This window comes from Nuphar pumila, chromosome 6, assembly GCF_984573655.1.
Source record: "Nuphar pumila chromosome 6, dmNupPumi1.hap1.1, whole genome shotgun sequence".
Classification (NCBI taxonomy): domain Eukaryota; kingdom Viridiplantae; phylum Streptophyta; class Magnoliopsida; order Nymphaeales; family Nymphaeaceae; genus Nuphar; species Nuphar pumila.
In genome coordinates this window covers 106,397,593-106,421,209 of record NC_143254.1, presented here as the reverse complement: position 1 = coordinate 106,421,209, position 23,617 = coordinate 106,397,593, and the positions used below count along the sequence as shown (strand labels likewise).

Genomic DNA, 23,617 nt, shown 5'->3' with positions numbered 1-23,617 from the left:
TCATTAAACAAACTTATACTCAATGCGACATTGCATTTCGATGGGGAGCTTCAAGATAATATACACAATTGTAAACAAGGTGACAAAAACATTATTGAGTACTTTGCACTCAATATTATAAATCTTGATTGTGTGCATAATTGATTTTAATATATTTTTTTTTGTTTTCAGGATAAAAATGACAGATAAAGGAAAAGGACTTGCATTCTCCTCCTCTCCACATGTGAGTTCTGCTGCTAGTGTTGTTGATAGTTGTAGTGGGAGTGATGATGTGGGGCCACTATGGGTACATGTAGATAAGCTTGCAAAAACTGGAGAAGGAGGTGGTGGAAACAAGAGATTTTAATGCAAGCTTTGTGAAAAAGATTTTGTTGGGTCTTACACAAGAATTAAGGCTCATTTGTTAAAAATATCAGGGCATGGCATTTCAGGATGCAGAAAAGTTGATGAGACAATGCGAAGACAATACAAGAAGAATATAAGAAGAGAAAGGCAATGAGTGATTCTTGTAAAATTAGTGTGTCATTTGAAAGCTAACAAGAAGATGCTAAAAAAAAAGTCAATGTAGGAGGTAGAGGAACAAGAACAAGAACAAGAACAAGAACAAGAACAAGAACAATACAAGCAACATTCAATACATATGGGAGGAGATGAATAGAAAAGTAGGAAGGTATTTTTATTCTAGTTCACTCCCATTTAATGCAACTAGAAATCCTTATTGGAAGGATTTAGTAACTTCTTTGGCAATGTAATTTGAGTAGCTATGTACCTCAAAGCTCAAAAAAACTACGAACTACACTTCTTGCAGAAGAGAGGGGAAATATGGAGAGGTTGCTGGAGATTAAAAAATATTTATGAGAGCAAAATGGAGTTTCTATTGTTTCTGATGGGTGAACTGATATTCAAAGGCGTTCACTAATTAATTTTATTGCTTTTTCGCTTAATGACCCAGTATTCTTGAAAACACTTGATGTATCTGGGGAATATAAAAATGCGGAGTATTTGAAAGGGTTGTTTATAGAAGTCATAAAAGAAGTGAGTGATCAGAAAGTAGTACAAATCATTACAGACAATGCTCTAGTTTGTAAAAGTGCAACATTGAGTTTGGAGAGTCAGTACCCTCATATTTTTTGGACTCCCTGTGTAACACACAATTTAAATCAGAAGCAGATCAGGTCATGTTAAAAATGAGCGTTTTTGCTCATGCGGACATCGTGGCCGTCTGTTTGCATTTTGGATGAATGCCACGTGGTTTTGTTGACTTTTGAGCTTTTTAAAATGCAAATCGGATGGCCATGTCAGCATGAAAAAAAACGCTCATTTTCAGCATGACCTGATCTGCTTTCGTTTAAATCTAGCCCTCAAGAGTATCTACAACCCCAAAGAAGAAAATTCACGAGCATATATTTTATGTTCATGGATTGAAGATTTAGAAAGAAATGTCAAAAGCATTAGGAATTTTGTTATTAACCATACTTTCTTCAATTTACGCAACCTATTTGGGAAATGTTGAGAGAAGTTGATAAGGATGAGCCCATGCTTCACAAAGTTTATGAAATGTGGGATAATATGATTGAAAAAATGCAAGTTGTAGTGTTCAAGCATGAAGAAAAAAATCCTGTATTGGATGATTAAAAAATTTTTAACTATATTTATTCAATTTTAGTCAGAATATGGGATAAGAGCAACACTCATTTGCATTGCATGACACATTCTCTTAATCCAAAATATTATGCAAAAAAATAGCAGGAAGGTGGTATTGGTCGTGTCCCCAAATTTAGACCCAAAGCTATCAAGACATAAAAATATGTTTATGACAAGACTTTTTCTATAAGTACATATTCTAAATCAAGTCACACAAGAGTTTGAAAAATTTGCATTTTGCATCTTCGAGATTGTATAGACAGACATTACTCGCGAGGGAGGAGGATAATATAAATCCTATCACATGGTGGTCAACATTTGGATCAGAAACACCTATTTTCCAATGTCTTGCATTAAAATTGCTATCCCAGCCTGCTAGTTCATCTTGTTGTGAAAGAAATTGGCGCACATATTCTTAAATCCACATGAAGAGAAACAAACTCACCAGCAAGCGTCCAGAGGATTTAGTATATGTTCATTCAAATCTTTGACTACTTTCGCGAACCAATGATGAATACATGTACTAATTTGCTCTCTTAGTTATTTGATTATTTCTTAGTTTTTTATTTAAAAATACTTGTATTGTATTTAACATTTTCAAATTGGGTTTGTAATGCAGACAAGGAACATCCAAATTTTGGGATGTAAACCCAGAAGAGTGTGACTTAGAGGGAGAGCATGATTTCAACATGACAAACATGGATTTATCTGAGCTCAGTCTTCCTTCTTATGATGCATTTGATGATGAAGCAAAAATTATTAAGCTCCATTACTTCATCGTTATATACATTGTAGGATATACTTTTGGTATATAATTTAGTTCTTTTCTGCTTTACTTATTTGATTGATATTTAGGTTGATTTAATTATGGTGTTAGTTTTTGTGATGTAGAATAAAATTATAGATTGTTAATTTGATATATTGCATGCATAATGAATGATATTATGACAATGTTAACTGTTAAAACTTCAAAATTATATATATATATATATATAAATATAATTTTTTACATTTTTGCCTTACTGTACCTCTGCATCCAAGGTTTTTTGAAGTGCCGCATCCCCGCACTAGCACCAGCACTCGCACACGCACTCGCACCCATGTGACATAGCTTAATCACCATAGCCTCTATTAGAAAATGGCCTATTTTTCAAATAGATGTCAAAAGTGCCTTTTTGAATGAAAACCTTAACGAAGAAGTCTATATGGATCCTCCCTCTGGTCTAAGTCTAGCACATGGAGATGTCCTTCGTTTGCAAAAACCCCTGAATGGTCTAAAGCAAGCATCTAACGCTTTGTATAATCAATTTAGTAGTGTGATGATTGAATTGGGTTCTAAGTTGTGTTTTACTGATGCTGCATTGTTTATTAAGTTTTCTTATGCAGGGATTATAATTCTACTTCTCTACGTGGATGATATGATACTTACGAGAAGTAATCAACAGAGAGTTAGTCATATCAAAAATGTTCTCAAAAATAAATTTGATATGACAGATCTTGGTTTCTTTAGGTATTTTCTTGGAATTGAAGTTGCTTACTCCTCACGTGGGTATTTTTTGTCTCAGACTAAGTACGCAACAGAGATAATAGAAATATCAGGCCTTACTGATGAAAAATGAGTTGATACATAAGAAGTCATCAATGCTAAGATAAGAAAAGATGATGAACCCCTGAAAAATCCAATTTAGTACTGTCAAATTATTGACAATTTGACTTATCTTTTCATTATTCATCCTGATATTGCTCATGCTAGTCATATTGTTAGTAAATTTCAACATTCCCCCACTACAATACATATGAGTGTTGTAATGAGGATAGTTAGATATATTAAAAATACAATTAATCATGGTCTATTTTTGTCATCTTCTTCCTCATTAAATGTTATTGCATATTCTAACTCTGATTGGGGAGAAAATGTAAATGATCATCGCTCAACCACTGATTTTTGTGTTTTTGTAGGTGACTCTTTGATATCCCGAAAATGCAAAAAGCAACAAAGGTGTCAGTATCTTTCACATAAGCCGAGTATTGTGTAAAAGTCGGAAAAGAAAAAAAAATTTGGATCCGGGCCCAGATCGGATCGGGTAAATAAGTCGGCTGCGTGCTTTTAAAAGCACGCAGCGACGAAGGGGGGAGGCTCTCGAAACCTCCTTCCCCCTCTCGTCTCTCGGTCTCTCTCCCCCGATCGACTCCCTCTTTCCCCCTCGTTCCTCCCTGCGGCGACCGACGCCGGTGACTCGCCGCCGGCCACCGCCTTCATCCTGTGTGTTGCAGGGAGCTGACAACCTCAGTTGTCGACAACCACCTTCTTCCCTCTTCTGCGAAGGCATCGGTGGCACCGCCATCGCCTTCCGCTCCGACGACTCTTCAGGTATGCTCCCCCTTTTCTTCTCTTATTCTTTTGTCCTCTTTCTTCCCCTCCTCTCTGTCCTCTCTGTTACGGCAGGGGAGGGGCCGAGCCCTCCTCCCTGCCTCTTTTTACGGTAGAGGAGGGGCTCGCCCCCCCCTCCTCTCTGTTCCCTTTGTTCGGCAGGGGAGGGGTCGAGCCCCTCCTCCCTGCTCCTTGCATCCCCTTATGGCAGGGAAGGGGCTGAGCCCCCTCCCTGCTTCGTGTTATGACAGGGGAGGGGCTGAGCCCCCTCTCTGCTCTTTGTGTTGGCAGGGGAGGGGGGTTGAGCCCCTCCCTGATTCTTGTTACGGCAGGGGAGGGGGCCGAGCCCTCCCTGTGCCTCTTTTCTCGTTAGGCAGGGGCATCGCCCCTACCTTCGTTGTTTTTCGGCAGGCCGGGGCAAGCCCCCTCGCCTCGCTTTTCCCTGACATCAGGCGGGCCTCCGTTCGTTGTTGACAGGCAGGGGATTTGACCCTGCCTCTCTTCTACTTTGTTAGGCAGGGGCGCAACCCTGCCTGCCCTCGCTTTATGAGGGCAGGGGTGCAACCCCCTGCCTCCTCGGAGTCCGCTGACAGCAAGTTAGTAGGGGCTCGCAACCTCTGTCCTTGCTTCTTGCGTTTATAGCAGGTGCGCATGTGCACGATGCCCCTGCCTCCCTTACGTCAGGACGACGACAGTGCCCCTGACCTTCTATTTTTGGTATTAGCTTGCTAAGATTGTTACTTTTGCAGCTCGTGCGACGGATCCTGCTCGCGCTCCGCGACTCGAGCCATCCATCGCTTACACTCGCAGATGTCAGCAAGCTTGCAACTCTCAAAGGTAGGGGAAGATTGCACAGAAGACTTGGACAATTGAATTAAGTTTAATTAACTAAAAAGGGACCATTAAATAAATAAATAAATAAAAAAATATATATATATATATATATTTATACAAGTACGCATTTAACTCAAGGATGCGGTTTCGCGATCCTTGTCCTTTACTTTGCCGTTGCGCCTCGCGCAAAGGTTTTGCGCTGCACTCCTACTTACGGTCTTTTACTTTGCCGTCGCGCATCGCGCAAAGGTTTTGCGTTGCACTCCTGTTTACAACCTTTACTTTGCCGTCGCGCATCGCGCAAAGGTTTTGCGCTGCACTTCTGCTTACCGCCTTTATCTTGCCGTCGCGCTTTGCGCCTAGGCTCTTACTTTTGCATATATGTTGGTATTGCCTTGCTATTGCTGATGACTTGCAGGTTCTTGCTCTTTGCGTATGCCTTAAAGGCATCCTCGTGGAGGATGCAAGGGGCATTTACCACTCTCCCTCTTGCGACAAGAGTTTAGTCGGGAGCGAGCGACACATCCTCGTCTAAGGAGAGTGATACCTCATAAGGATCCTGGCTCTTTGTATGCGCAGTCCTGCAGAGTCGACTTGAGATTTTAGGGAGCTACGCAAAAGCATCTAAGACTGCTCCAAATCGAAGCATTTGGAAGGATGTGACTGGCTGGTTCTACTCGCCTTTTTGGCATATCTCGGGTGATCCCGAATTGGGGGTTCGAGCGAACTTCTTAGCGGGTGTTCTGTTGAGAAACCCGTATCCCGTCTATCGATGCCAGTATCGAGTCATGCGAGACATGTAGATACCCCGATAGCGGATGTGATTCGAGATAATCACATGCATAATGTTGGCACAAGGTACTGCTGTTTCAAAAGATAAAGTAAAGTTGATAAACCTTACATCTTTGTGAAACACTCTTGTGGAGGCTTCTATTGATGAGGTCTACCCCCTTCATCCTAGAGTACTTGTAGTCGTTCACGACACGTCTAGTACTACGATGTTCGGATGAGACGGTCGTGCGACCTCGAACAGTGCTAAATGCACAATGTTGTAATCACATGAATGACCTCACATTCGCCTTCACAGGCAAGATGCTCGAGTGGTTTAAAGACCACAACATAGAATGGGTCATTAGTTAAGCAACCCCTAACGTACCTATTCGCTTCTATGTGTCTGTTAAGGAAGAGGACAGAGCGGTACAAACTCCAATGGACAGGTTGTTAACAACCACCCTACGGGCAACGATCCGGCCTCCCCAGTCATTGGAGTTAGGGGAAAGGGGCTACAATAGTTAGCTCAACACTTCTGCAGAAGTTGAATGCATCCGTGGCACTGCTTCCTTTGGGAAATCCTCTCTCGGCTAAAGCCGTCCCTTTGGAGCGAACTCAACTAGCTATTCGGGTTATTGAAAATACATAGAATAACAGACGCCCGAACTAGTCTCAGTTGTTTCTACGTTTTGCCTGTGCGTACCCGCAGGCTAGTAATTATCGAAACATAAAGTCTGTTCACACTGGTCGATCACTTGCTTGCTCGGTAGTTTAGTATGCTATTCGTTGAGCTGTGCACGTCTGTCAAGGCGTTACTCTAGTTGGTTAAACTGCTTACGCAGTTCTTTGCGGAGTAATAAGGAGCTTCTCATACTAGTTAAATGCTTATAATAATAACATTATGCCAGTTGCTACATATTAGTATGTGACATGCTTTATCCCTTGGTCAAACTGTTTGGTGCTTATTGTAGCGTAGCACTTGTTGGCTTGTATCTCTTATGATTGATGTGATTGCATACAGCTCGTACTCTACGAACTGGTGGCAACTAGGATTGATGTGGTCACTTGTCTTATAAGCTGCTTACATATTGTGATATAACTGTAGCCGTATGATTGCTTATGAATGGCTTGTGATGCAATGGTTTATGCCTTACGATTAATTTAATTACTTGTTGATGGAATGAGCCATTTTATGGTAATTGTATGTTTTACGAGTGCTTGTCTTATTCAGTTGTTTTATTTGGCTGACAGGTAGAGTTAGTTACTCTTCGCCCATAGAATCAACTGGATTGCCATATCTGCATGTTCTCATGTGTTGTTTACGCATGCTTTGAGGTCCTATTTGAGGATTGTAACGTTCCTCGTGGCAATAACACGATGCGTAGGATTATATGCTTCTATGTGAAGTGATACGATGCATATTACTGATATGCATGCTTGTGCCCATATTGTGGCTACTGACCCCGAGGCCGTCAATGGTTCAGAGCAGTCGATTATTGATGCATATAGCACTGAGTGGGGTCCAAGGGATTATCTGCGAGGGCGTGTATGATCAAGACCAGGTACCCGACTAGAGTGATAGATTCTCTGTGAGGTTGTACACTGTCTACGAACGGGTAGCCGCAAAGGCGATGAACTCATGTGAGGAAGTGTATGGTCCAAGACCAGGTATACCATCTAGGGCGGAATTCCTTGTGAGGTTATACATTTCCCAGACCAGGTGATCCAGCGTTGATCTTATTGTTTGTATTAGTGGCTATCGACCCTGAGAACAGTCATTTGTGTTGATGCGTGTATTACAATAATTTTCATTGGATATGACATTTGTTGGGGACCGGCTTCCCAAAGGTTTCACTGTGTGGGTATGTATAGTCCAAGGCCAGGTACACCCTCTAGCGCGATAATTCCTTGTCAGGTCGTATATCTCCCGGATCGAGCGATTCGACGTGGATCTTGTGTTTTTGCTTACCATAAAAAGTTATGGTGAGCTGTGATGATCTTTTGAGATTGTTTGTGATAGCCAACTATGAATTCATAGTTTCGGCTTTCTGTTTTAGCATGATTACATGCATGACTCAGGTGTGAGAATCAGATCGTTAGCGATTTGAGATAGTGATCATGTTTTGGACCTCCTATGGAAGGGTGGGTTTTCTGAGAAAGTATGACACATTAGTGAGTCATAACCGGTGACAGTTGGCCGCGTAAGGCCTTGAGAGATGAAAATAGTTTAAGGTTGTTCAGGACAAAGCGTTTGTTAGAAGTCGTGAGAGCGACAAACGATGTTCTGATACTGATTCAATGCAGAGACCTCGTTCTAGGAACGAGAACAAGCTAGTTGTGTGGTGGTTCACAGCCTACGATCAATTGAATCGTATGTTGCGTTTGTCAGTTGCACTGCTTACTTGCTTTGAACTGCTTATTTGCTTTGAACTGCTTACTGTTTGCACTGCTTACGCGCTTGCACTGCTGACTCGTTTGCACTACTTACTCGCTCGCACCACTTATTTGCTTGTACTACTTACGCGTTTACACTATTCACCTGCTTGCATTGCTTACCTGTTTAACTGTACATCTGCTGTAAACTGCGTAACCTACTGAATTAATTATACTTAATTCAGTTTCTTGTAGTCTCTCTTGTGCACCTACTAGTTTTTTGTGAAACTGATCCATTCTATGGGTACAGGTGATGATTAGGTATACTACGGGCGATGGCGCGATTGCAAGATGACTTCAAGACTTCTTCTTCCTGCTCTTAGCTCGCGTCCTGGACGGTATGAGTTGGTATCGGATTTTCTTTGGGATATCCGAATCTTGTGAGTTTTGGGTTTTTTAGCTAACGTGCCCAAAATTGTCAGTTTGCCTTATGATTTATCAAAAGAAAAATCTTCCGCTGATTTCATAAACAAACTCTGAAGGAAAGGGATATTTCTAGTCTCTTGCTTGTTTTTCTGAAAAGGTTCGCAAGTTTGAAATTTGGGGCGTTACATATTGTGCTATGGCCACAACGACTTCTGAGTCAGTCTGGTTGAAACAATTACTTGAAAACTTGGGAATTCACATGTTTGAACCTTCAAGATTGTGTTGTGATAACAAGACTGCTGTCTATATTGCAGGCAATCATACATTTTATGAGCGTACAAATCACATTGAAATGGATTGCACTACGTTCGAGAGGTGTTTTGAAAGAAGACCATCACTTTACCATATGTGCCTTCTGAATTCTAACTGGCGTACTTCACTAAGGCACTTCCATCTCCTAGATTTCACTTCCTTCTTGGCAAACTCTCGGTTGTGAGTTTGAAGGGGGGTGTTAAGATAATATATATATATATATATATATATATATATATATATATATATATATATATATATATATTAAGGTAATGGGGATTACCCATTAGGGGTATTTATGTAAATTACCTCAATGTAATAGGCTGTGTCCATTAGGGGCACAACGGGTTTTTATTTTTCTGTTTCATGTTCTTTAGCCATAGCTAAAGGGCTGTTGGGCTAGTCCCAACAGCTATAAATATAGCTGTTGGCTGGTCTACCAGCCCATGTGCATTGTATTGTGCCTATTTAAGGCACCTTCTCCCCTTGTAAAGTTAATGCTTTCACTAAGCATTTTGCATAATAAAGATTATTAGTTTTTATGTTCTTAGTGATTGACCCATAAGAGGTCATTGTTCTGCACCTCTTGTATACTTTTTTGTGTTTCATTACAATAGTATCTCATGCCTATGTTCCCAAAATGAGCAGCCACAAATTACTTAAACATGTTTGCAAGAAGCTATCAACCCAAGAGCAATCAACTACATATCCCTCAACATCAACATGGACTCTCAAATTTCAAGAAACTTCAAAAAACAGGATGGTGCCCCTTGATACCACCTCAAATTTTTTTTAGAATTCCGATAATACAATCCAAATCGTATCAAACCACTTTTTTCGTATGCCTTACCTCAAAGTTACCAAACAAATCAAAATGTCCAAACTAAAACATTACAAACAAAGCAAAGCACCACAATATTGAAGTCTGGGCCTACTTTTAGTAAATGAACATTAAAATCAAGAAAAATCACATCTTTTTCTGTAGTTACCCAAATCAAATGAAAATTGTCCATGAGTTCATGCTTTACCAATGACAACAGAACCAAAAGTAAAAATTTCATGGTCATTGGCAACTTGCACTATTTTTCCTTGATACAAGTTTTATACCTCTCACATTTGCATGCTTTCTTACCATGTCGGAGTGGCTACAGTATGAAGGAAACACAAGGACACACTGGAATGGAGGCAAAACTCAAAAGTCTTATTAAGGAAGATGAAAACACATAGAAGGGTGAACCCTCTTTATTAAGACAGTATAACAAAACATCAATGTCTAAAGTACCCTAGAAAGAATATGAAAGAACTACAATATAATAGACTAGCTAAATATGTACTATGTGATACATAGAAAAGTGCAAGAATACCGAGTATATCCCTAAGGCATGACAACCTGCTATTTTTACAAATAAGACCTAGTTAAAATAGAAATATTGAACAAACTCCTATCTTTGCAGATCTAGTTAAAATAGAAATGAAATTTTTCCGAAGGTTTCAGATTCATACTCAAAGCGACTGAATCTTACAATATGCCCTATTGTGTAGGACACATTATAAAATACTGTATCATAGCAAGTGTAACTCTTGCTCCATAGCATGGATAGAATATGGAGTCATCCATGTGCTCTGAGGTATCAACACACTTGCATAAGAGAAGCTCGAGTGTTTGCATGAAATAGTTGTTTACAAAGTCTAAAAAAAGGTATACTTTTGTACTTCACGATAATTTTGATTGTAGCATTTCTTTTATTTAAGGGTTCTTCCAAAGGTTTTTCATTAAGTTCTTTGTTTTTCTCACCCCCAATTCTTCATTTTTTTAATTCTAACTTTAGTTCCAACTTTTGTGATGATTTCATGATAAAATCTTGAAGAAAACCAAAACCTTATATTGTTTATAACGAGAAGTTCTTGAACGAGAAATTTCCTAGAATCATCCTGGTAAAGTAGTTTGGTAGACTCTTGAAATCTAACAAGAATTTTACTAGGACCATCCTGGTAAGATAATTCTATAGACTCTTGAATCTTTTCTCAATGACTGATGCTTTTACAACCACACCATATTTGTGTGAAAATTTCAGGTCAGTTGCAATCAAAAGAAAGATAATCAAAAGGAGACAGACTCGGCACCATGTGGCCTTGCAATTGAAGGACCAGAAGTTATAGAACAGTGTAGCAATTCATTGTTATTGATCGATGATGAAGAGCTTGAGTTGAGAGAATCCCAGGTGGATTCAAATTCATTCACCTGTTCATCTCATCTGACCTCCCATGGAAGGAATGGTTGCACGCTTTGTAAAGGTCTGATCTTTGTCTTAATTTTCCATACCAATGTGAAAAACGTTGAGGCATAGAGATGCCCAACAACTGCCCATGAAATGAGGCATAAAGCATAAGCTTCAGAAAAAATGTTAATTTTTTTTAAAAAAAGCAGTGCATTATTTATGATCCAGTAACGAATTACAATTAAAGAATCTAAAGTAAATCACAAAATGATTTATAAGAAATGATTGTAGTACCATAATTTGAATGATCTAAAGAGCAAGATGTAACCAAAGAACAAATAAGAGAACAACTAATACTATTCCAACATAATTAAATAGAGAATTGAACATGCTTCATTAGATTAACTGCCTAATTCATTATAGAAGATATAGAATAAACTTTGACATGATAAAAAACATGATTTCGAGAATATCCATAGAGTTAACAAAATGACATGTATTGTGATATTTTAAAAATTCTAACATCCTTGCATCACAAAACATTTGGTAATATCAGGAAAAATATAATATGGTTTTGGGATTCAACTCATTGTCTAAATTCTTTAGGACAAAATAAGTGGACAGTTTTAGTACCTATCTATGGAAACTATGGTCATCCAAGCTGGTTCTCTTATCAAGACAATTAAACAGAAAAAAATGAAAAAAAAAACAAATATGATTTTTTTCCTAATCCAGAAATGCTTATATACATCACCAAGATAATGGGTGACATTTGATTTGGATCTAGGTATTACCAAATTCAATCTAATTGGAAGCAAATATATAAAAGAAAAACAGAAACAGGAAATAGTATATGCATAACAGAAGGGGAAGAAAAGAAAAAAGGAGAGAAGCAGCAGAAAAGAAAAAGGGCAAGCAAAAAAAAAGAAAAGAAAAGAAAAAGGTAAAAGAGAAAAGAGGAGAGAGAGGTTCTGCTATCTCATCGTACTCTTGTTGCTAGTGGAAGAGAAAAAGAAGAAAAGGGTAGGAGGGACGCACAGTGGAGGTGCCATAAACGGTCCCTCCTCCCTTTTAAATATCCTTTTATTAATGAAACAAAACAGGTCAAATGCGGTCTTTGTTCCTCGTTTAATTATGTGTGAGTCTATGTGCACCTCATGTTTGAGGTGCACATGTTAAACCCATTTACTTTTCATACATGTGCCTCGAGGCACACTTTAACTACATTGCTCCACACTAGTTGTTACCTTTTTTGCATAGACATGAAGATCTAGTTGTGGTTACTATTTTCTGTCAAAATGATATTGTAGCATTGTATTATTATTCTAGACATGTTGGGAAGATTTCCTCCGTCATCTGTGAACATGAGATATCCTTTGGCGATGCGACCCTGGGATTCTTGGTATGATATTGTTAAGAAGTTGTTTAAGGTAATTCAGCCACCTATTTATCTCTTTTTGATTCCTTAAATGCAAACTGACATTGATTTCATACATTGAATACTAGCACTTCTCTTAGTAATTCTCTCTAGACAACACTTTTTTTATTCATATTTGCTATTCTAATACTTGCTGATTTTCGGAGTTGGCAACACATTAATGCAAAATGTGTACGCTTTTCTTTTTATGATGGTTAGATAGTTTTCTTTTGTCGATTGGTGTTTGATCTGGGGTTTCTATTTGATATGCATGTTTTTGTCCCTCTTGACATGATGGTTTTTGCTTTATTTGCTCTTCCACTGTCTTTTGACTTTAAGATTTTTGGGCATGCCAGTATAACAGAAAAATTAGGTTTAACATGCTACAACATCCTTCTTCATTCAATGGAGTTTTTTCTTGTCATTGATTTTTTAGATGCTTGTAGTTCATGAAAAGGGCTTTTATTTAGTCTCTGAATCATTGAAAATGAGCAAAAAACAAAAGGCTGAAATCAATCACCATATACAAATTATATTTTAGTTTGATCACCACCATACTAATAAAATTGTAGGATGATGAATAAGGTGACAAGTGAGATACCAATCTAAAGCCAAAGTTCAAACCAATAGAACAATTAGATAATATATGTAGGAGAGAATGATTGGAATAACATTTTTATGCAATTCTTCCACACTTGTAATGGAGTAAATGTGTGTCCTTTTGTTTGCTTATAAGTAAATGTGTGTCCTTGTCTTTGTGTAAAGTCCACTTAAAAAAATGTGTCAGACACGTGCCAGGCACGTGTCGTTGTTGGTCTGTCGTGTCGGACTCGGATCCGAGCCCGACCCGGACCTGGGTTCTCGAACATTCGAGAGCCTGTGTCTTTAAGACGCAGTTTGAGTCGGGCGACAGGCAAAAACCCTCGCCACTCTCCTCCGGCTCCTCCCGTTTCCCCTGCGGCCGCCGACGACCAAGGCCACCGACGACCTCCCTGTCCCCGCCTCCAGTCTTCTTCCTCTTCGGTGAAGCTGTCGGCCACACCCCGATCGCCGCCACCGTCTCTCCTTTTTCTCTCTACGACCCCCCCCGGCGACCCACCGCCTCCTCTTCCCGCTCTGGCAACTCGGCCGACGTCCACCGGCGACCGTGCTAGCGAGCTCACTTTTCCACTGCCGCCTGTCCTCTCTCATCCTCGCTCGGTTTTCCGACAGCGCCGCCGACCATTCGGCTACGTTGCCCTCTCTCTTTTCTCCTACGTCTTCCGATGACGCTGGAGCCGTCACCACCGACCTCCTCCTCAGGTAACGTTCTCTCTCCCTCCCTTTTTTTGTCGTCCGGTCTCCGCCCCTTGCCGTTGTCTCTTGTCGGCAGGGGGATCCTGCCTCCCCCACCTACCTCTCTTTCTGACCTGTCGGTAAGGGGCTCCGCCCCCTGCCGCTGGTTCTTTTCGGCAGGAGGCTCCACCCCCTTGCCACTGGTTCTTTCCGGTAGGGGGCTCTGCCCTCCTTGCCTTTCTTTTCGCTCGGCCGGCAAGGGGCTCCACCCCCTACCTTTTCGTTTGGTCGGCAGGGGGACTCTGGCCCCTGCCGCTGTTTCTTCTCGGTGGGGGGTTGAGTCCCCGTCTTTGCTTTCGTTCGACCGACAGGGGACTCAACCCCTGCTGTTGTTTTTTTTCGGCTTGGGGATAGAGCCCCCTGTCCTTGTTTTCTTTGGCCGGCAGGGGGCTCCGCCCCCTGCTGTTATCTCTTCCCGTCAGGCAGGGAAGGTGAAACCCCTGCCTGACGGTTTCTTTTGCCGACAGGGGGGGGGGGGCTGCCCCCCTGTCGTGTTTCTCTTTCGTCAGGCAGGGCGAGGCGGAGCCCCCTGTCTGTGTCTTTTTCTTTGGCTGGCAGGGGGCTTCGCCCACTGCCATTGTGTTTTCTTTTGGCCGGCAGAGGAGTTCCACCCCTCTGCCTGTTTTTATCGTTTTGCCCTGGGGGCACAGTGGGAAGGCTGGGACCCTCCTTGTCGCCCTATTCTTGCGAGGGAAGGGCTGAGCCCTCCCTGTTTCCCCTGTCGCAACGGAGGGGGCCGAGCCCCTCCCTGTGTTCTGCCCTTGTGGGGGAGGGGTCGAGCCCCTCTTGTCCTTTTTCTTTCCTTCTTTCTGTTTTGCTTGGCAGACAGAGGCCGAGCCCCTGTCTCCGCGTTTCTTACAGGCCGGGGCAGGGCCCTGCCTCTGCACCTTCTGCAGGGTTGGTAGGGGGCTGAGCCCCCTAACCCTCTCTTCTGTTTGGGCAGGCAGGCAACAGGACTCCTTGCTTTGCTTCCTCTGCTGTTTTTCTGCAGGGAGTTGAGCTCCCTGCCTACCCTCGTATCAGGGTCTGGTACTACTACAGTTCATACTGGACCTGCTTCTTGTTATTGCATACTAATGACTTTACGCTTGCAGGTTGCATGGCGGTGCACGCTCGTGCCCTATGGCCCGAGGTCATTCACACCTACGCCCGCAGGTGTACGAGAATCCACAACCCCCAAGGTAGGGGAAAGTTGCGTGAAAGGATCATGAATGAACATAACTAAAATAAAAAAAAGATAACTAAAGTAAAGGACAATTATATATATATATATATATATATATATATATATATATATATATATATATACGTATGTCTTTTAACTCAAGGATGCAGTTTCGCGATCCTTGTCCACCTTTATTTTCCTGTCCTTTACTTTTTTGTTACCGCTGCACTTTATGTGCCCAGGCTTTTAATTTTTGTCTTTATCTTTTCTACACTTTACTTTTCTGTTGCCCCGCACTTTATGCGCCATGACTATTTACTTTTCGCTTTTAATTTCATTACTTCACTTTTCAGTTGCCCTGCACTTTATGCGCCATGGCTATTTACTTTTCGCTTTTAATTTTATTACTTTACTTTTCTGTTGCCTTGCGCTTTATGCGTCTAGGCTTTGCTTTCTGTCCTAGTTGCTTATATTTACACTAATGCCTTTAATTACTACTGCCTTTAATTACTACTGTACTTCTTGCTTTCGTTGTATATTGCTATTTGCATCTTTACGTTGACTACTTTTGGGCTTTGGCCACTCAAGATGTGAGGATTCTGCCTCTTATGATTGCTTATAAGATAAAACCCTTTGGTCTCGAGAAAACGTGCCCTATAGGGACTTTGTTTTCTCTCAAGAGTGCCTACATGATTGGACTTGTTTTCGGGTGCTTTTGAGTAACCCTTGCCTACCATCGTAATCATATCCTTTGACAGTGACGTTGTGTGATATTACGATGTGTAGCACGAGAGGTTGTTACAGAGCTACCGGAAGCGCCTAAGTAAAAGGGGAAGCACGCTTCAGAAGCGCGAAACGTCGCACTTTCGAAGCATGAGGGGAAGCATCCCCCTTTTTTGGGAAGCGCACTTCCCTTTTATGGGATGCGCGCTTCCCCCTCGCTTCCCCCTCGCTTTCGGTTCGCTTCCTAGGTCGCTTCCGAGACAGTTCAGAATTTTCTTCTAAGTGGTCCCACGCTTCCCCGCTTCCTAAATTTTTGAAAGTGCCTCGCTTTCCACTCCCGCTTCCCGTATCGCTTCTCGTTCCCGCTTCCTCGACTGGTAACTCTGGGTTGTTAAACCTCATGGTGTGCAATAAGCTACAATTGTTGGAATTCCCCAAAAAATAGTAACTAAGCGCCTTCACAGGCAAGATGCTTGAGTGAGTCTAATGGACCAAAGCATGTATAACGGGGCAGTGGGTAAGAAACCTCTCTCGTACTCGTTCGAAATGGTTTATCAAGAGAGAGGATGGATGGTACAAAAACTTCGATGGACAGGCCATTCATGGCTATTACGGGCAAATGACTCGGCTTCTCCAATCATCGGAGTTAGGGGGAAAGGGGCTACCATAATTATCCTAGGTGGTAATCGCCTGACACTTTTGCAGAAGTTGGATGCATCCATAAGCCTTGTTTTTGCCTTTGGGAACTTACTCTCTTGGTCACCGGTCGTCCCTTTAAGAGCGGACTCAGTCAGACATTCGGGGTAGCATAAAATACATGGCATAATGAACCCCCGAATCGATTTCGGTTGTTTCTACGTTTTGTGCCTTCTGCGTACCCACAATGGCCAGCTAATAATCAGAACAAAAATATGATTGACTTACACCACTGTTAGACTTGCACTTTGGTAAAGTTACGATAATTAATTTGCTCTTGAGCTTGGTTACCTACTTTACCTTACTACTTGTGATAGTTAATAGCATGCATGGTTGACTTTGTTGTAACTGTATGATTAGCTTGGTTATAACCGCTTATAGTTATATCTGTTATAACTGCTTGTGGCTAGTTACTTGCTATATGCCTGTGGAAACAATTTCATCATGAATATCTGCTTGCATAATTATGAGCATGCTTTATATTAGTTGTTCTTTCTGTTCTTTTTACGCACCTACCAGTTTTTGCAAACTGACCCATTTTATGGGTGCAGGTGACTATTAGTTTCTCTCTACAGTCGGTGGTGCGGTGTAGCATGGATTGAGGCCTTACTCTTCTTTTAGGAGTCCTGGCTGTTTGTTTTAGGTTTTTTACTTTTGCTCTCAGGGGAGGAAGACCCCAAAAATCTTGTACAAACTGATATGGCTATCTGCAAAATATACCCTTTTTGCTCAATGGCTACTTTACTTCAAATGGTTTTGCTGGGTTTTCATGCTAACGTGCTCAGAAGTATCAACTTGTGTCCTTTTAAAAAGAAAATTTGCTACTGCTAAAGGTTTTGTTTTAAAAACTCTGAATTTTGAAAGGATTTCATTAAATATTTCCGTAATTTCAAGTTGAACTCTTGGGGCATTACAACTTTTGGTATTAGAGCCAGGACAGAAATAGTGGAGCCTTGACCATTGAGCATCCCGTCACACTGTAAGTAGACATCTGTTATTGTTAAGTATTTAATGTTGGTAAACTAAAATGTTGTTTTTGCTTTGCCAGTGTTTTTGTTTGATGGATCCGTCGGTTGGTCCTAGTGGCTGTCACGACAGGGGCGCACGTAGAATGCGTACTCGTTCTGTTAGGGGGAGGGGCCTCTTCATATAAAGGGGAGAACATAGAATGTCCTGGACGGATTATTGGGCTAACCGCCCACCCCGCCCACCTTTACGGACGAGTTGGGCACTCCACTGTCGTTAGATTTTCAGATACCGTTGGCAGCAACTTGTGCCTCGGTGTATGCCAGGATAAATAGGCGTGTGCCTTCGTATGTTCGGGTGAACCAACATGATGTGCCAGAAGTGTTAGGAGGAGATGATCCCCTAGAGGTCCAGTTGGAGTGTATTTTCTGTAGAGATTTAGGGCACACCCTAGACTCTTGTCTCCTCAAGGCTGAGCGCGATGAGGCTTTTGCGGCTCAGAGATTTGCGAAAACTGTCATTCCAGACTTGAACATGTCAGATCTACCACTAGTGGTCGTCGAGCAGTCATTGCCCCCAGTAGCCCCTGAAGGCCACGTATCCCCAATACATATTGTTGATTCCTCGATAAACATTTCAGATTCGACTATGAGCGGCTCGGGCTCACCGCAGTACACGCCTGCAACACTGCTTTATAGGAAAGAGACTCCCTGCGATGAGCCACTCCCTTTCACCCCTCGACGCAGGTTTAGGCGCACAAGTGATAAGAGAGAGTACTTTTGGCAATTCACTAGTCGTCCGTAGAAGGAGTTAGTGCCTGTCCTGTTTTTGTATGGGAGTCTGCGAACTCCATTACGAATAAATCTTTTCTTTTTGGCATGTGCACCAACATCGCTAGATTTTTGTATTAGATACACTTGTAATGACCCAAGTGTTATAAAGTATTATGCTTTTTCTATCGAGTTTGGTGCATTCTGACTTGTACTTTATGGTTATTTTTATGGATGGTGCGGAGTTCGAGCTGTGATTCGACCGACGACTGGTCGGAGCAAAGGGGATTTGTAATGGATTCCCTTAATTCGTTGGCCAAAGCGATCAGGAGTCAGGTCGCTGCCCAGAGGAATCTGGCTCCTTCCTCAGAGCAAGGGACCACCTTTGAGAAATTTTTGAAGATGGACCCTCCTATTTTCACTGGCAAGGTGGATTCAGATGCGGCTGAGCATTGGGTTAAGGAGATTGAAAGAGTTTTTCAGGTCCTCTCGGTCCTTGACGAGAAGAAGACTTTGTTCGGGTCCTTTCGGCTAAAGGACGAGGTGCGAGAATGGTGGGATACCACTCGGGAGGTACAGTTTCCAAGTATCGAGGTGGTTCCCTGGGACGCCTTCAAGAAGGCAGTCTTCAAGAACTACTTCCTCCCATCATGCGAGGGAGAAAAAGAAGACCGAGTTTTAGGAGCTGTGCCAGGGCAACTTACCTTTGGGTGAGTACGTCATCAAATTTCAGCGATTGAAACGTCACTGTCCCAACCTTTTTTGGGACAATATGAGCGGGCAGGAAAGTTCATTAGAGGCCTGAAGGAAGGACTCAGACACAGGGTCCTTACAAGTATGCCTGCGACTTTTTTTGCGGCTGTTGGAGCACCCACTCTTCTCAGCGAAGACTGGGAGCGTTCTAAGAGCGCTTAGGCCAGGAAGCCACCTGCGGGAGGTGACAAGCATAAGAAGGCCTAGCGCCGCGGCCAGGTTCGACGATTGCTCTTGCTCGTCAAGATCGAGGGAGGGAAGTAGCAGGGCCCTCCAACAAAGAGACATCGGTACAAGAGCCGTCCACCACCCCGACAGCCCTCCAGAGACACCTGCGCCAGATGTGGGATATCGCATGGCGGTCAGCCGTGTCCCCACGACACGGGTGACTGCTTATATTGTGGCAAGATGGGCCACTTTGTTCGAGACTGCTGTAAGAAGGCGACAAATGACCTCATGCGAGCAGGCGGTGCACCCCAACCTCCCCTACGGCAGCAGCAGACACCGCAGCTGACGCAACAACAACAACAACTGCAGACCAACGGTGCGAAGAAAGCACCAGGACGAGTATATGCTGCTACGATCGAACAATTGACGAAAGGGGATCTCGTGCAAGGTACTTTCCTAGTCAGCGTTATCTAATCAGATTCGACACTGACTCCCATTTGCGAGCTGGACGTGGTACGTGATTTTCCGAATGTTTTTCCCCAGGAACTGTCAGGTCTTCCTCCGCCTCAGGAGGTAGAGTTTTGTACTGAATTGCTATTCGATACCGAACCCATTTCTAAAGCCCCATATCGTATGGCACTCGCAGAACTCAAGGAGCTCAAGAAATAACTTCAGGAGTCATTCGCCCCAGTGTGTCACCCTGGGGAGCCCCTGTTTTATTCGTTAAAAAGGACGGATCCTTAAGGTTGTGCATCGATTACCGGATGCTCAACCAAGCCACGATCCAGAATAAATACCCGCTACCGTGTATTGAGGATATTTTCGACCAACTGCAGAAAGTCAGGATCTTCTCTAAGATCGACCTTAGATCCGGATACCATCAGCTTCAGATCAAGGAGGGCGATATTTCAAAGACGGCCTTTTGAACCCAATATGGGCATTATGAGTTCACTGTCATGCCTTTTGGACTCACAAACGCCCCCGCAACGTTTATGGATCTTATGAACAGGGTGTTCAGGCCCTTCTTGGACACTTCTGTGATAGTTTTTATTGATGACATCCTAGTATACTCAGAAAGTTGGGAGCAACATCGAGATCATTTGAGAATTGTCTTAGAGACCCTCCGAAGGGAGCACTTGTTCGCCAAGTTTTCTAAATGTGAGTTCTGGCTTGAAGAGGTAATGTTTCTGGGTCACGTCATTTCGAAGAAAGGAGTGTCCGTGGACCCCTCGATGGTTGAGGCCGTGCTGAATTGGCAACAACCGAGGAACGTGTGCGACATTCAAAGTTTTTTTCTGGATATTACCGAAGGTTTATTCAGGACTTTTCCAAGATTGCATTGCCTATAACGAATTCGCTGAAAAAGGAGACCAAGTTCGTTTGGGACGATAGTTGCGAGTCCAGTTTTCAATTATTGAAGGAACGTCTTACCACTGCTCCTATTCTGGCTTTGCCTTCTGGCCAAGGCGGGTTCGTGATTTACATCGATGCCTCGGGATCGGGTTTTGGTGGCGTTCTTATGCAAAATGGTAGGGTGATAGCTTACGCCCCTCGTCAGCTCAAGTGGCACGAGAGGAATTATCCGACGCACGATTTAGAGTTGGCCATTATAGTCTTCGCATTAAAGATGTGGCGACACTATTTGTACAGAGTTTAGTTCGAGGCCTTCACTGACTATCAGAGTCTCAAATATGCGTCAACGTCGATGGCTCGAGTTCCTTAAGGACTACGATTTCACCATCTCCTACCACCCAGGGAAGGCAAACATTGTGGCTGATGCCCTCAGTCGCAAGTCTTCCAGGGCTTTAGTCAGTGTATTATCTATCGGGTGGAAGTTGATCGAGGATTTTGTCTCACGGAAGTCTTTCACCTCCTTATTAGGCTCGATATGTTTGTCAAATCTCGTGGTTCTCCCAGATATGTCCGCAAGGATTATCGCTGGACAGAAGAGTGATCAACTTTACGAAGGGCTGAAGACAAGAGCGATGCGTGTTGATACTCCCTTCCGCCTGGGGGAAGATGGTAGTATATGGCTCAGGGATCGCCTTTGGGTCCCTAATGACCCTGTTTTGAAGGATGAAATTTTGATTGAAGCCCATAAGTCGAAGTATACCATCCATCCTTCGGTACCAAGATGTTTAAGGATCTGCAACGGATTTACTGGTGGAGCGACATGAAGCGAGATGTGGGTGGGTACGTTTTGAGATGTTTGACTTATTAGCAGGTCAAGATTGAGCACCAACGATCGGGTGGAGTCATGCAGTAGATAGAGATCCCGCTATGGAAGTGGAAAGATATTACCATGGATTTCATCATTGGCTTGCTGAGAAAGCGGAGAAAGCACGACGCGATTTGGGTGATGGTCGATCGACTCACCAAATCGGTGCATTTTCTGTCTTTTCATCTCGGACAGTCGCTGGACAGCCTGGCAGATTTATATGTTTGGGAGATCATGAGGTTGCACGGTGTGCCGACCTTTATTATATCCAATTGTGATCCAAGGTTCACCTCGAGGTTTTGGTGACAACTTCAGCAAGCGTTGGACACCAAGTTAAAGTTTAGCACTGCCTTCCATCCTCAGACTGATGGACAGTCTGAGCGCATTATCCAGACTCTACAAGACTTGTTGCAAGCCTGCATGATAGACTAGAAAGGGGAATGGGATTCCCATGTCAGTTTAGCAAAATTCGCATACAACAATAGCTATCACGCTAGTATCGGCATGGCTCCTTACGAAGCCTTGTATGGGAGGCCTTGTCGATCACCGGTATACTAGGATGAGGTAGGCAAGAGGAAGCTAGAGTCACCAATCGTGCTTCAACATCACACGCAACAGGTGCAAATGATTTGAGAACGACTTCATCCAACACAGATTCAACAGAAAAGTTATGCTGATCGTCGCCGCCGAGAGCTTGCATTCGCAGTTGGAGATATGGTGTTTATTAAGGTATCACCGACGAAGAGCGTGTTTCAATTCGGGAAAAGGGGGAAGTTGAGTCCCGGATACGTTGGGCCATTCGAAATCCTAGATCGGATTGGCGAGGTAGCTTATCGTGTGACGTTACCCCCTCAGTACGCCCAGATTCACAACGTCTTCCATGTGTCCATGCTGAGAAAGTATGTTCACGACCCATCCCACGTCATTTGTTTTAACGACGTTGATATTCGCGATGACCTGACATTCGAGGAACAATCAATAGAGATTGTTGATCGTCGTGATCGAGTCACGAGATCGAAGACGATACCTTTTGTAAAGGTTCGAAAGAAACATCATGGCATCAACGAATGTACTTAGGAGCTTGAGGCTGTTGTCAGAGAGAAATACCCTGACTTGTATTCTGAACTTCGGTTACAATAAAATTCCGCGAACCAAATTCTTTTAAGGACGGAAGGATGTAAAGTCCACTTAAAAAAAATGTGTCAGACACGTGCCAGGCACGTGTCGCTGTTGGTTCGTTGTGTTGGACCCGGATCCGACCCAGACCTAGATTCGAGCTCGAACCAGACTCGGGTTCTCAAACAATCGAGAGCCTGCATCTTTAAGACGCAGGCTGAGTCGGGCGAGGGGCAAAAACTCCTCGCCACTCTCTCCACTCCAGCTCCTGTTTCCCCTGCGGTCGACGACGACTAGGGCCACTAGCGACTGCGCTGCCGACCTCCATGTCACCGCCTCCAGTCTTCTTCCTCTTCGGTGAAGCTGCCAGCCACACCCCGATCGTCGCCGTCGTCTCCCTTTTTTTTCTCTATGAGCCCCCCCGGCGACCCACCACCTCCTCCCGCTCCGGCAACTTGGTCAACGTCCACCAGCGACCGCGAGCTCACTTTCCCACTGCCTCTTGTCCTCTCTCATCCTCGCTCGGTTCTCCGGCAACGCCGCCGACCGTTCGGCTCCGTTGCCCTCAACCTTTTCTTCTATGTCTTCCGGTGATGCTGGAGCCATCACTGCCGACCTCCTCCTCAGGTAACCTCCTCTCTCCCTCCCTTCCTTTTTTCGTTGTCCGGTCTTCTCCCCCTGCCGTTGTCTCTTGTCGACAGGGGGATCTTGCCTCCCACCCTGCCTCTCTTTCTGACCTGTCGGCAGGGGGCTCCGCCCCCTTGCCGTTGGTTCTTCTCGACAGGGGGCTCTGCGCCCCTTGCCTTTATTTTCGCTCGACTAGCAGGGGGATTCGCCCCCTACCTTGTTCCGCTCTTTCTTCTCGACAGGGAGCTGAGCCTCCGTCTTTGCTTTCATTCGACAGACAGGGGACTCAGCCCCTGCCATTGTTTTTTTCAGCTTGGGGGCAGAGCCCTCTGTCCTTGTTTTCTCTGGCCGGCAGGGGGCTCCGGCCCCTGCTGTTGTCTCTTCTCGTGAGGCAGGGAGGGCGAAGCCCCTGCCTGAGTGTTTCTTTTGTCGACAGGGGGGGGTACCCCCTGTCGTGTTTCTCTTTCGTCAGGCAGGGCGGGGCAGAGCCCCCTGCCTGTGTCTTTTTCTTTGGCCGACAGGGGGCGAGCCCCTTGCCATTGTGTTTTCTTTTGGCCGGCAAGGAGGTTCCACCCCCCCCCCCCTCCCCCCCTCTGCTTGTTTTTATCATTTCGCCCTGGGGCCACATTAGGAAGGTTGGGACCCTCCTTGTCGGCCTATTCTTACAAGGGAAGGGCTGAGCCCTCGCTGTTTCCCTTATCACAACGGAGGGG

At 43.7% G+C, this 23,617-nt stretch overlaps 1 protein-coding gene across 1 annotated transcript in view; it reads left to right on the top strand.

The window, feature by feature from the left end:
- Positions 1-23,617, top strand: part of LOC149835562 (homeobox-DDT domain protein RLT3-like) — a 110,917-nt gene that overhangs the window by 40,547 nt on the left and 46,753 nt on the right. Inside the window, exons 6-7 of the mRNA XM_090009616.1 lie at positions 10,807-11,026; positions 12,280-12,380. Of these exons, the coding sequence (XP_089865742.1) occupies positions 10,807-11,026; positions 12,280-12,380 (321 nt within the window). The remainder of the gene's footprint in view (positions 1-10,806; positions 11,027-12,279; positions 12,381-23,617) is intronic.